Source organism: Typopeltis vanoorti, chromosome 5, assembly GCF_054136105.1.
Source record: "Typopeltis vanoorti isolate ZY-2024b chromosome 5, IOZ_Tvanoo_1.0, whole genome shotgun sequence".
Taxonomy (NCBI): domain Eukaryota; kingdom Metazoa; phylum Arthropoda; class Arachnida; order Uropygi; family Thelyphonidae; genus Typopeltis; species Typopeltis vanoorti.
The window spans coordinates 110,284,757-110,297,092 of NC_143553.1; the positions used below are offsets into that span (position 1 = coordinate 110,284,757).

The window sequence follows — 12,336 nt, forward strand, 5'->3', positions numbered from 1 at the left end:
GCCAATCAGAGATAGCTGGCGCAAGGCTATCACTAATTAATCGGTACGTAGTGAAGAAGGCAGCTAAGACGTGCTGCCATCTCGTGGTCCCTAACACTAACATAATATTTTTAATGTCTGAAAATAGTGTGGGTTTGACGGCCGATTTTCTTGAGTTTACAGGAGAAAAAAACCCGCTTACCCATGCCAGAGATTGACTAACTTGGGAACCGGTCGAAAAAAGGCTTAGAAAATGTTCCTCTAGTCGGAGACTAGATTTGAACCCCTAAGTCTTTCTTCAAGTGGTCAAGCGCCGTAGAGTGCAAACGGCACTTCTACTGAGACAGAATACCATTATCAATAAAAATATTTTGTATTACAAAAAATTACAGTTGTATTTATTTAATTATATAAATGCATTTATTGGATTTATTTAAAATAGTAGTTTCTGTAATGCAGTTAGTAGCAATGATCTGATACTAACTAAGCTATAGAGAACTGGAAAACTGCTTTTTAATTGAAAATGACAATTTTTTCCTATCAAAAAAAAATTTTTTTTTTTCCTTTCTGAAAAGGGGCCAACCATCCAGAGAACACACAACTGACTTAACACAGTAGACAGACTTAACTGGCATATCATAGCATTAATGTGAAATATATGAAACTACTTTTACTGAAATAAAAGCCAACAGGGCTTCACTTCGGCAAAGTAAAATATTCAAAATTAAGTGGATATTGAATACCACATTATTTCTTAGCCGAATAGGAAACTCGAAGATAGGAAATCTAATCTAAGAGTTTCATGCTGAATATAGAAAACTATATAAAGTTCGGCGAGACCAAGCTTAAGCCAACACCTGGTAGTGCAATGCTAGGGCAACTCGTAGTATAGATGGAGTAAGCTCCAATCACTGTCTTTAGTATTTTCTCATAATGTAAAACACAGCTCCTATGAGATGTATTATTGTTCTACATTATGAGAGGTCACTACCCAGACCGGTTTCGATCTTTTTTGAGGTCTCATCAGTGAGCTCACGTCATAAGCTATGACTACTGAAACTTTAGTATTACATCTAGGTCTACCTACTCACTGACGAGACCTCAAAAAAGGTCGAAACCGGTCTGGGTAGTGACCTTCTCTCATAATGTAGAACAATAATACATCTCCTAGGAGCTGTGTTTTACATTATGAGAAAATACTAAAGACAGTGATTGGAACTTACTTCACCTTTAGTACGAGTTGCCCTAGCATTGCACTACCAGGTGTTGGCTTACGCTTGGTCTCACCAAACTTTATATAGCTATATTCGGCATGAAACTCTTAGATTAGCTTTCCTATCTTCGAGTTTCCTATTCGGCTAAGAAATAATATGGTATTCAATATCCACTTAATTTTGAATATGAAACTACATTATCTGGCTCTGACAGGCCACTAAGCCTAACACAGAAAGGAGAGAAAAATTTATTGGCACATTACTTCAAGTATTTATGTTTTGAACATCAAGTCTACTTCCTAAATTAACTTATAAAATAAAAGATAAAATTAGCTTCTTAGAAAAATACAATTTAAATGTATAACATATATGCTAATTTATCATACTGATAAGAATAATGTTGAGATTGTAATTCCTATTATTAGAATTACTGATAGTTGATTAGCAAGCTGTGAACTGTTGAAATACTCCTTTATTTTTAAATACCTCTGACATATTTAAAATTTACTGAAAAATATATTGAAATATATACCATAACGATCTGGTGCAACTAGTTTTTTCCCTACTATTGTATGCAATTTTGCATGCATGTGTTTGTGTGTGTGTAATTTTTACTTAAATTTTAAAATATAAAACAGTAGGAAAAAACTAACTGCAATTAAAACATATCTTAAAGTTATGTATTTTTTTTTTTTTTCAATATATTCTTATAGTAAAATTTTAACTAGATTAGAGGAATCTGAAATTAAGCGGTTGCTCCAACAACTTTCTTCTTCTTCTTATTGTGCTATCTTCTATCGAAGGTCAGCGACCATCTCGGCGAACAAACTGCGGTCTTGTGCTAATCTGAGCAGTTGTGCACTGCTCTTTCCTGTCCACGTCTTGATGTTGTCAAACCATGATATTCTTTTTCTTCCTCTAGTTCCTTTGCCATCAATTCTTCCTACCAAAATAGTTTGTAGAAGTTGGTATTTGCTGTTTCTCATGATGTGGCCAAGATATGTTTTTTGTTTCTTGATTATTTGTACAAGATAATTAGCTTTGCCAATGGATTTTAAGACGTCTTCATTGGTAATTTTTTCTGTCCATGATATCTTTAGCATTCTTCTGTATAGCCACATCTCAAAGGCTTCGATTTTCTTGATGGTTGTCGCCTTCAATGTCCATGTTTCAACTCCATGGAGCAGAATAGACCACACGTAACATTTCAGCATTCGGCATCTGACTTCCATGTTTAGGTCTTTATTGCAGAATAGTGTTCTCATTTTCATGAAGGACTGCCGTGCAACTTCGATCCTTGTCTTTATATCTATTTCTGGATCCCACCATTCATTAAGCCAACAACCAAGATATTTATATCTTGACACTTGATCAATATTTTCCCATTGAGTGTCAGTTTCATTGATGAGGCTGGATGTTTGCTGATGAGCATGTATTTTGTCTTGTTGATGTTTATATTTATTCCCATTCTTTGGCTTTCTATGTATACTCTGTCAATGAGTTTTTGGTGATCCATAATGTTATCTGCAATTAGCACGGTGTCATCTGCATATCGTAGGTTGTTAACAATCTTTCCATTTATTGTGATTCCCTCTGGACATTCTTCCAATGCTTTTTTAAAGATTACCTCTGCGTATATGTTGAACAGGAGTGGTGAGAGCACACATCCTTGTCTCACTCCTCTTTTGATGTTAATATCACTGGTGCTAATGTTGTCTAATTGAACGGTAGCTGGTAATGTTGTCTAATTGAACGGTAGCCAACAACTTTAAGTTTACTAATGAAATATCGGTTAATAAATATTTTCTTTTCCTTCTTAAAACCACCAATTTAACAGGAACTTGCAATCAAGTTAACTCTCAAAAGTTTTACTTCTAAAAGTTTGCTGGCATTAAATTCAAGAGTTAAGAGCAAATCTTTTTTTAGTAAGAAAAAGTAGTAATGATGTAGACTCTGCAAACTACACATTCTACAGTATTTAAAAACTGAATGTTTATGTGTGTATGTATGGTGTGTGTGTGTGTATATATATATATAAACACACACACACACACACACACACGTGTATATATGCTGCTTGTTAATTGAACAATATAACGAAGAATTTTATCTAACTGTAATACTCACTGTATTATTCATAAGTGCTTTTAAACACTTGATACACTCATTCTGTATTCTTTCATATTTTCCATCCCTAAAATGAAAATAAGTACAATTATTAAAACTCTAAGCAACTGTTTCAAATCTAAATCATCTAATTTTTATACTAATGCACTATAATACACTAGTAGTCCAGAAAATCAGAAACTGTTGTATTTAGGATGTTTGCATGCCTTAATAACAGTTCAACTTCCAAGTATAGCATAGCGTAACCTGAATCCAGTCTTCCTATGAAAGCAATAGAGCCATGTCCTAAATCACAATTTAGACATGGGATTTATTTGACCACAGCAACTGGCAACTTTATTTCTGTGTCAAGAAGTACTTTACGAATAGAATAACAACAGACCAAATCTCACATTTCATATTTATTTTCCAGCACATAACTGAAATCAATACTGGCTGACCCTTGACTATGTTTAAGTTGTAAGGACTGGATGGTCAGAATGGCAATTTATTCTAACTATTCCACAGGTTTAACAAGTGAACAGTTCTGGGAATGCCTCTTCTATTACCAGTACAGCATTTTGAATGCAATATCTTCTAAATATTTTAATATACTTTTGTTAATTGTAACCTTTAACATCATCTCTTGCTAATGATGTCCCTGCTTGTCAGGCACTAGCCAATCTCATAGTGGAGTGCTGGTTTTCACAAACTACATTTAAGGCATTAAAAATAACATATAACCATCTAAGGTGATCCACTAATTTGTAGTGACTTTTTTGAAACAATGTTGATACAAAGTGAAAGAACATTTCTAATTTTCTGTAACATTATATAAAATGCATTCAACAGAAAAATGAAAAGATCAAGTCAGAACGAATAGGCTATATGAAGATTAGTGTCGTATAAGTCAGGACATATCTACATAAAGATAATTCTAAGGGGTTACTCAATTTTTGTTAAAAAAAAATTGCCTAAAAAACAAAAAAAAAATTGTTTTTCTGAGAAGTAGTACAAAGGAATTCACAAATCAGCCATTAGTTAAAGTTCATAATTAAGCTTTAATGAATAATAGATCAGTTTAGAAGAAATCTATTATAGAAAATGATTACTGAAATATCAATTGTGCTAGACCATCAAAACATGATAGATCCCTTGAGGAAGTATAAATCAAAAAATGATGCTGATGAATTAAGCTTTGTGAGATGGTTAAGTTCTATTAATGGATGTAGTAAAATGAATGCTAATATATTAAAGTATAAATAACAGCAATATCTAGCATCATCTTCCTTTCAGGGATTTAGGTCCAGTGGTCTGGTCCAGTCTCATTCCATCTTTTTCTTGTCATCACTGACCTATATCCTCCAGCTGGATGGTTTTTGCAGTATTTTTTTGGGGTAGTCTTGAACTGTCCATTCTTCTGCATATTTTATTAGTTCTATATTTATTCCATCTTCTCCAGGGAATTTTCTTGATTTTATTTGCTGCATTGTTTGTTGAATTTCTTGTAATATTATTTCTTCCACTGTGTGGTTAGCATTATCTCAGTTTTAGATTTGTTACTATCTTGCCATAAGTTTTGGAAGAAGTCCAGCTAGGTTTTCCTTTAAATTATTTCAAGTTTCACTCTTTCAGCAATATCTATGGCTTCCTTAAATATGTGACTTCACATAAAGGTAGGACACAATGTTAAACTGAAGATACACTTGCACACTATGAATGATAACTCATGGTGTAATTAATGAGAATTTGTAAACTTTAAAGAACATTTGACCTTTTGTGAAACTTTTTTTTAACCCTTTATGATTCCAAAAAGGAGAGGTTGTTTAATATATACTATATTGCAGATGAACAATATGATTATTATTATTATTATTAAGAAAGACCTTCAGGGAGTAAGGGCCTCATAGAGAGAGAGGCCACATATTATCAGACTTGTTCACGAAGACATTCACATCACTGCACTCACAACATCTAATGGCAATCACACATCACTCTGAGAGAAAAATTGAACTTCCTCTCTTTCTTGATGGCATCCATTCTCAACTTCCAAGGATACCTCTCATCCTTTCCCCCACCCTCCATAAAATGAAAAATTCCATCTACTGATATCCTATATGATCCATTCATACAGGATATCAGTATGAATCCTGTATGAATGGATCTGTAAGTCTCATATAACCCTTCTTTCTTCTGTTTGTTAGTAGCTACAGTCCATAAATTCTCAATCTGTCTTCATAGTCCGCATTCTACAAACCCAATATCATTTTTCACACACTCCTTTGCACGTGAACACACACTCTCTCTCCACTATGTCAGAATCACCATGGAAACCAGAAGACCAGACCTGCACACAATAATCCAAGTGAGGCCTTGTAAAGAGGCAAAATGATTTATCTTTACATGTGAAGGTTCATTTCAGCATTGCAATCGTATTTGAAATCTTTGCTATATGGTCCTTAAACTTCAACTGTGTATACTAAAACTCCAAGATCTCTATTCAGATCAGTTTCTTATAACAATCTCACCAATATAATATGACAGTGAATATCTCATCACGCTAAAGTGTATGACTTTACAGTTACAAACATTGAAATGACTGCCATTTTCACGTGCCCGCAATTCTAGCCTATTCAAATCATTCTGCATATCATTCACATTCCTGTTTATCCTGCCTATCTTTGTATCATTAGCAAATAGCTATATGTCTCCTCTCAGTTCCTTCCCAATATCATTAATATATACACTGAATAACAATGAACCAAGGACTGATCCTTGTGTTACACCACTACTTACCTTAAATCATGCAGACTCACACCCCCCATATACCACTTACTGATGTCAGTCAGCCATCCAAGCATAGTTTATTCATATATATATATATATATGAATAAACTATGCTTCAGGATTCCTAGAAGGATCCTTTTCTCTCTACAGATTGTATATTTGTAAAGGATTCCCTCTAGAAGTGCTAAAAGTACATGTTTTAGAGGATACATAAGGGAAACTGTTCCAAAGCAAAGCATCAGAAAAAAATTTGCCCATTCTATGAATTGGAGAACTGTGAATGAATAGTGGCTATTGAAATTTACACATTCAGGAGAAGATGAGATCAATGGGGGAAGTGACTAGCCACCACCACCTTCATAAACACCATTGTTATATGATAGAACACTTAATCCTATCTGAGTAGCATGATATGTATGCCAACTGTATTCTTTGGTGAGTTTGTTTCTTTTGCAGAATGAAAAACTAGTTACCTCTATGAGACCAGTTAATTCATTTTCACTTGGAAAGGTTACTTATGAAGATACTTCCTGAATGCGATGTGATTCAACTGTACTATGTAGACTTTTCTTTTCACTGGATGTTTTAAGTAATTTTGAGGAGAACATAGAAATTACTGGTGCCAAATGCCAGCCTGGGTGGCCAAGTGGTTTGCATATCTGCTCTCCAACCAACAGGACACAGATTTGAATCCTGCTGTGGAAATGGATGTTTGTAATTCTCATTAAGTAAGAGATGAATTTCATTCTCTAGCATAAGACCACTGCTCCACTTATTGGAACTCTGAAGTGGCCCTTAAAAGTTCCATGTTTGTCTTTAAGATCAGTGTTTCTGGATTACATTAAAAAAAAAAAAAAAAAAAATATATATATATATATATATATATATATATATATATATATATATATAAAAATTAATAAAAATAGAATAAATCCTTAGCCCACCCACAGCACAATATGTACTATAAGAGGTATATGGCTATTAAATAACGACACTGGTTGCAAAAATGTGGTTTGTTATTACAATTGTACAACTTAATTATTATTCACTTCAACATATTCCCCTCCTCTATCTATACACCGTTGCATACGAATTTTCCATTGTTGGAAACAGTGCTGCAAGTCATCAGGTGTTAGCGCTGCCATTTTCTTCTTTACCTCATCCACTGATCATGTCACCAAGAATGAAAAAAGCAAGAATGAGCAAGTCAAAACTGAAGGCAATGCTGATCGTTTTTTATATATATATATATATATATATATATATATATCAATGGTGTGGTAATGGTTAAATGGGTACCAGAGGATCTGTGGAAGAACAATGCTTAGATTCTCCATTAGGACATCGTTCCAGCCCGCAGTGCACTGTCTGTAAAGCAGTATCTGGCTGATGAGAAGATCCCAGTGTTGGACCACCTACTTTACCGGACTTAGCTCCATGTGACTTTTACCTTTTTCCAAAATTGAAATCCGCATTGAAGGGCACCCATTTTCAGTCAGTGGATGAGGCAAAGGAGAAAACAGCAGCACTACTGAAGCAGATAACATTTGATGACAATTAGTATGCAACTGTGTATTGACAGAGGAGGGGAGTATGTTGAAGGGGATAACAATTAAGTTGTACAGTTGTAATAATAAACCACATTTTTGCAACCGGTCTCGTTATTTAATAGCCACACCTTGTATGTTTATAACCTTTCATGGGCAGAAGTTACCTACAAAGTATGATGAACAGAGTGATGACAATCAAAATATCTGTAGAAAATGCATACAGCAGAACTGTGAAAGAGAAGAAAGTGGGAGATAAATATGAATCAGTAAGAGATAGCATCATTAATTAACTTAGTTGCTCTCTCTCTCAGATCACAAGATTTTTAAATTCTTAGTGCCACTGTAGAAATGGTATTCTATGGAGGGACAGATTGGCAACTTGTAGAAAGTTAATAAATTCTTCAGGAGTAAAGCAACATCTGGAGAAAAAGAGAACACAAATGAATGAATTCATTGTCTTCACACAGAAGCCTTTGTAACAAAATACAAATTAAACAATCCAAATTTGGTTTAAACAAATTTTAATTTAGATTGGATTTATTGTTCAACTGTAGAAGGATGTTGATAAACAGAAAGAGAAGTTTTGTACTTGATTATATTTAATGACCACCACCAACACAAAAGCCAAGAAGATGTATGCAATCACTGTCTTTGGAGCAGTTAGTTTTCAGCAACTACATCTTACTGTTGTAGATATGCTTATATATTGGTTAGACATACTTCTAATTTTTTAGGAAATGACAACTATATTATTAATTATAAAAACTAATTAATAACTAGTTATATTTCAGCAATGTTACACTGCCATCTTCAGGGATCACAAAACAATGATATGTGCATGCAGGCACTAACACTAAGCAAAAAATATACGAATATGAAAGATTATTCCTTGAATCAGCCTCAGCTCTGATAAACTTCCTAAACCTCAATAAATTTGGGTGCATGAGACTGCCTCAAATTTGGGAAGCTTACATTCTAAGATCATCAGTCCAACAGCCAAGACAACCCTATTTAGCCCACTAAGGGCCACCTTTAGGACTTAGGACCGACTTCAGTTGCTTTTCTTCAGCCTCATTCGATCTAAGATAGCATGCCTCCTTTCACATCTGATTTCTCATCTTCAATAAGGATGTTTGTGCTAGGCAGATTAAATTAAAAAAAATAAATGGACAATTCTGAGCCAGTGTTCGAGAAGTAAAAGTGGTGTGCAAGGGTTGTATACTGTCGTCCTACCTTTTTAATATTTATAGTGAATATATTATGAGAATGGCTGATTTAGACAAAGATCCAGCTGGAATTAAGATTGTTGGCAGAAAAATAAATAATTTAAAATATGCAGATGATATCATAGCAGAAGCTAAGGAAGATCTGGAGCAGTTGATTCTATTGGTTAAGACGGAAAGTCACAAAGCCTAGCTTAATTTAAACATCAGCAAAACAAATGTGATGACTACTGGCAATTTAAATGAATTTATAATAGAGATAGATAAAATAAAAATCATTGAAAGTTATGACTTACTGGGGTCTAGAATCAGAAATGATGGTAAGTGTGAAGATGAAATCAAAAGAAGAATCATAGGAAAAAAAACAATGTTAAACCACACAAAAATTATGAAAGATAGAGGTGTGAGTAAGGCCATGAAAGTTAGAATTGTCAGAACAGTATTTCCAGTAATGACGTGTGGATGTGAAAGCTGGATTATTAAGAAGAAAGACAGAAAGTAAATTGATACATTTGGATTATGGGTGTGGAGGAGACTAGTAAGAATCCCATGGACTGCAAGAATGACCACTAAGAAGGTTTCAGAGAATATAAAGACAGAATGCTCCTTGGAGGCGATGATTGCTAAACAGAAGTTGATGTTCTTTGGACATATTATGCAAGCTGATGAATCATTGAAAAAGGCAGTTATGTTGGGGAAGATTAAGGGAATGAGTAGAAGAGGAAGACCACAAAATAGTTCGATGGACAACATAAAAGATCTTACCAACTTGAACTTACAATAACTGAAAGAAAGGACAAGAGGCCGATGGGATGGAGAGCCTTTGTTCACCAGATCACCAAGAGTCAAACTTGACTGGATGACACATATCAACAACATGGGCTTTTTTTAGTTAAACTTTACAGAAGTTAGTAATAGCATGTAAATTACTTCTTCTTCTGCAGCTTTTCCCACTTAAGTAGGGTTGCTGTTTGTGGTGGGTCTCCTCCACAACTTCCTGTCTTGGGCTGTAGCCACATCCAAGTTCTTCATCCTCAAGTCCTCCTCCATCTCTTCTTCGGCCGTCCACACTTTCTCTTCCCCTGCACATCCATTTGCATGACCTTTCTTCTCACATACTCTTCCTCCCTCCTCATCACATGACCAAACCATCTCAACCTTGCCTCCTGTATCTTTGCTCCTAAGTTCGTAATTTTCACTGTTTTCCCTTACATAGTCATTTCTCAGATGATCCTTTCTGGTCACACCGCACATCCACCTAAGCATTCTCATCTCCGCTACCTCCATCCTGCTGATGTTATTTTCCCTCAGGGCCACAGTTTCCAAAGTTTGTAAATTACTAACACTTACTATGTAAATGTAAGTGTTAAAATTATTATGTAAATCAAGGTATACAATAGCATAATTTAAAATAAACACTACACAATGTATATATAGCTTTAATTTATCTAAATATATTTAGAAATCAAACATTACAAAATGAAAAAAAAAAAAAAAAATGAGAAACAATAATACACAAACAATACAGTCAAAGGGTATACTCTGTTATTACATGAGCAGGCAAGAGAATGCTAATCCATTAATAACAATTAAGTCATTTTGATCTTGTATGCAAAAAGAATGAACAGCATTTCAGAGGAAATGATCACTGGATATCATCCAGAGGAAAAATATATATGCTATTACTCAACAGGTCTCGGTTTTTTCTTCTTATCCATAACAGGACTATCGAGCAGATATCAGGAAATGTTTCTCACAGAAATCTTCCAGTGAAATCCTTGATCAGCACTCAGCTTTTTGTTCTGTAAATAAAGCACTTGTCTAATTTTATATATTGTCTATCCAGCTTGTTCTAAGTCTTCCTCCTCTTTTTTTTTTTTTTTTTTTTGAGTTTGTGGAATAGCATTTTTCTCCTTCTGTTCAGTATGCTTTTTAACCCATCTACCTATTCTTATAACACTACTTGCATATTTGTTGTGGTGCATCTAAAACCTCCCTAAAAATTTTTGATGCTGTAGAAGAACATTCAGTTCACAGATAATCCCTCTCTCACAGTCACTTCAACCTCTCTCATGTATGCATTGTTTCAGCTGTGTTTCTTTTGCAAGTACTTTGCCTGTTAAAACACCACAGCAGCTGCCCAGTCCCTTTTTTAGTACAAGCGCAAACACACTGAGCCTGCTCTCCTCTTTCATTCCACCTACATCTGTTCTCTTGAATAAGGCAAAGAATCAGTTCTTTCACTGGTCTGAGAGATAATATCATAACAAACATTTGAAGGAAACAACTCATTTGGCTTGACATTATCAGCTGATATAATGGCCTCCCAATTCAAGGACTTGTTTTTTTTCATGTCAAAGAAAACTGATAGCATATATTCATTTATTAGGGAAGAATCTTCAGAAGTCAGAGTGTCATTGAAAAAAAAAAAAAGTTTTTGTCTCCAAATTGATAAAAGATGAGTTAACTATTTTTTTCAAGTTCCTGCACAGCAGATGGTCAAAACTATTATTATTATTCTTATGTGACACCTCCAAGGAGTCCAAAGACTCATCATGGAAGGGCACACAACTCCACTACAACTCACCACTTCCTTACTTAATCCATTACTATTCAGTGCTGATTTGCACGGATTGCTGGATCCATAGCTGGTTTTGTGAAAGCATTGATAACTGTCCTTTGCTAAGAATTTGGATATGCATTCTTACAGAAAATTCTAGTGGAGTAGTTGATCCACAGTGGATGTCATCTGGTTAACATTAAAGCAAAGTAGCTTTTAGTTCAGCCTGTTCTTAACTGTTCAAAGAAAATAATCATCTTGAAAGTTTATTTTTCACTTGGTTAGACTATAATAAATTAAGCTTAATCCTTTATCCAAGTGTGAGCAAACAAAGTTTGTGCCTGAAAGTATCTTCAGGACTGGGATAAGGTGGTACAACACCGGACAACTCGTTGCAAAGGTGGAGCAAGCTAACATCACTCCTATCTCAGTATCTCCCATAATGCAAGACACATCTTCTTGCGGATATGTATAATGTTATGCATTAAGGGAAGGGCCACTACCACTGAAGAGACCTCAATAAAGGTCGAAACTAGTCTGGGTAGTGACTCTTCCCTTAATGCATAACATTATACATATCCGCAAGGAGATGTGTTTTGCATTATGGGAGATACTGAGATAGGAGTGATGTTAGCTTGCTCCACCTTTGCAACGAGTTGTCCGGTGTTGTACCACCTTATCCCAGTCCTGAAGATACTTTCAGGCACAAACTTTGTTTGCTCACACTTGGATAAAGGATTAAACTAAATTTATTAAAAGAATTATCTGCTTCAGCTTTGTATTTTTAAGGTCAGAAATTTGAAAGTAAGAAGATATTACTGGTGTTTTTGGCTCTCTCAGAGAGTATCTTAAATTTTGAATGTGCCAAGAATTTTTTTTATTATTATTTATTTATTTATTTTATATAATTGGTAGCC

At 34.6% G+C, this 12,336-nt stretch overlaps 1 protein-coding gene across 3 annotated transcripts in view; it reads right to left on the reverse strand.

Annotated features, from left to right (window-relative positions):
• Positions 1-12,336, reverse strand: part of LOC150106717 (protein diaphanous-like) — a 303,611-nt gene that overhangs the window by 215,244 nt on the left and 76,031 nt on the right. For all 3 annotated transcript variants that reach the window (XM_090393305.1, XM_090393307.1, XM_090393306.1), the window contains one exon: positions 3,321-3,387. In XM_090393305.1, the coding sequence (XP_090249431.1) occupies positions 3,321-3,387 (67 nt within the window). The remainder of the gene's footprint in view (positions 1-3,320; positions 3,388-12,336) is intronic.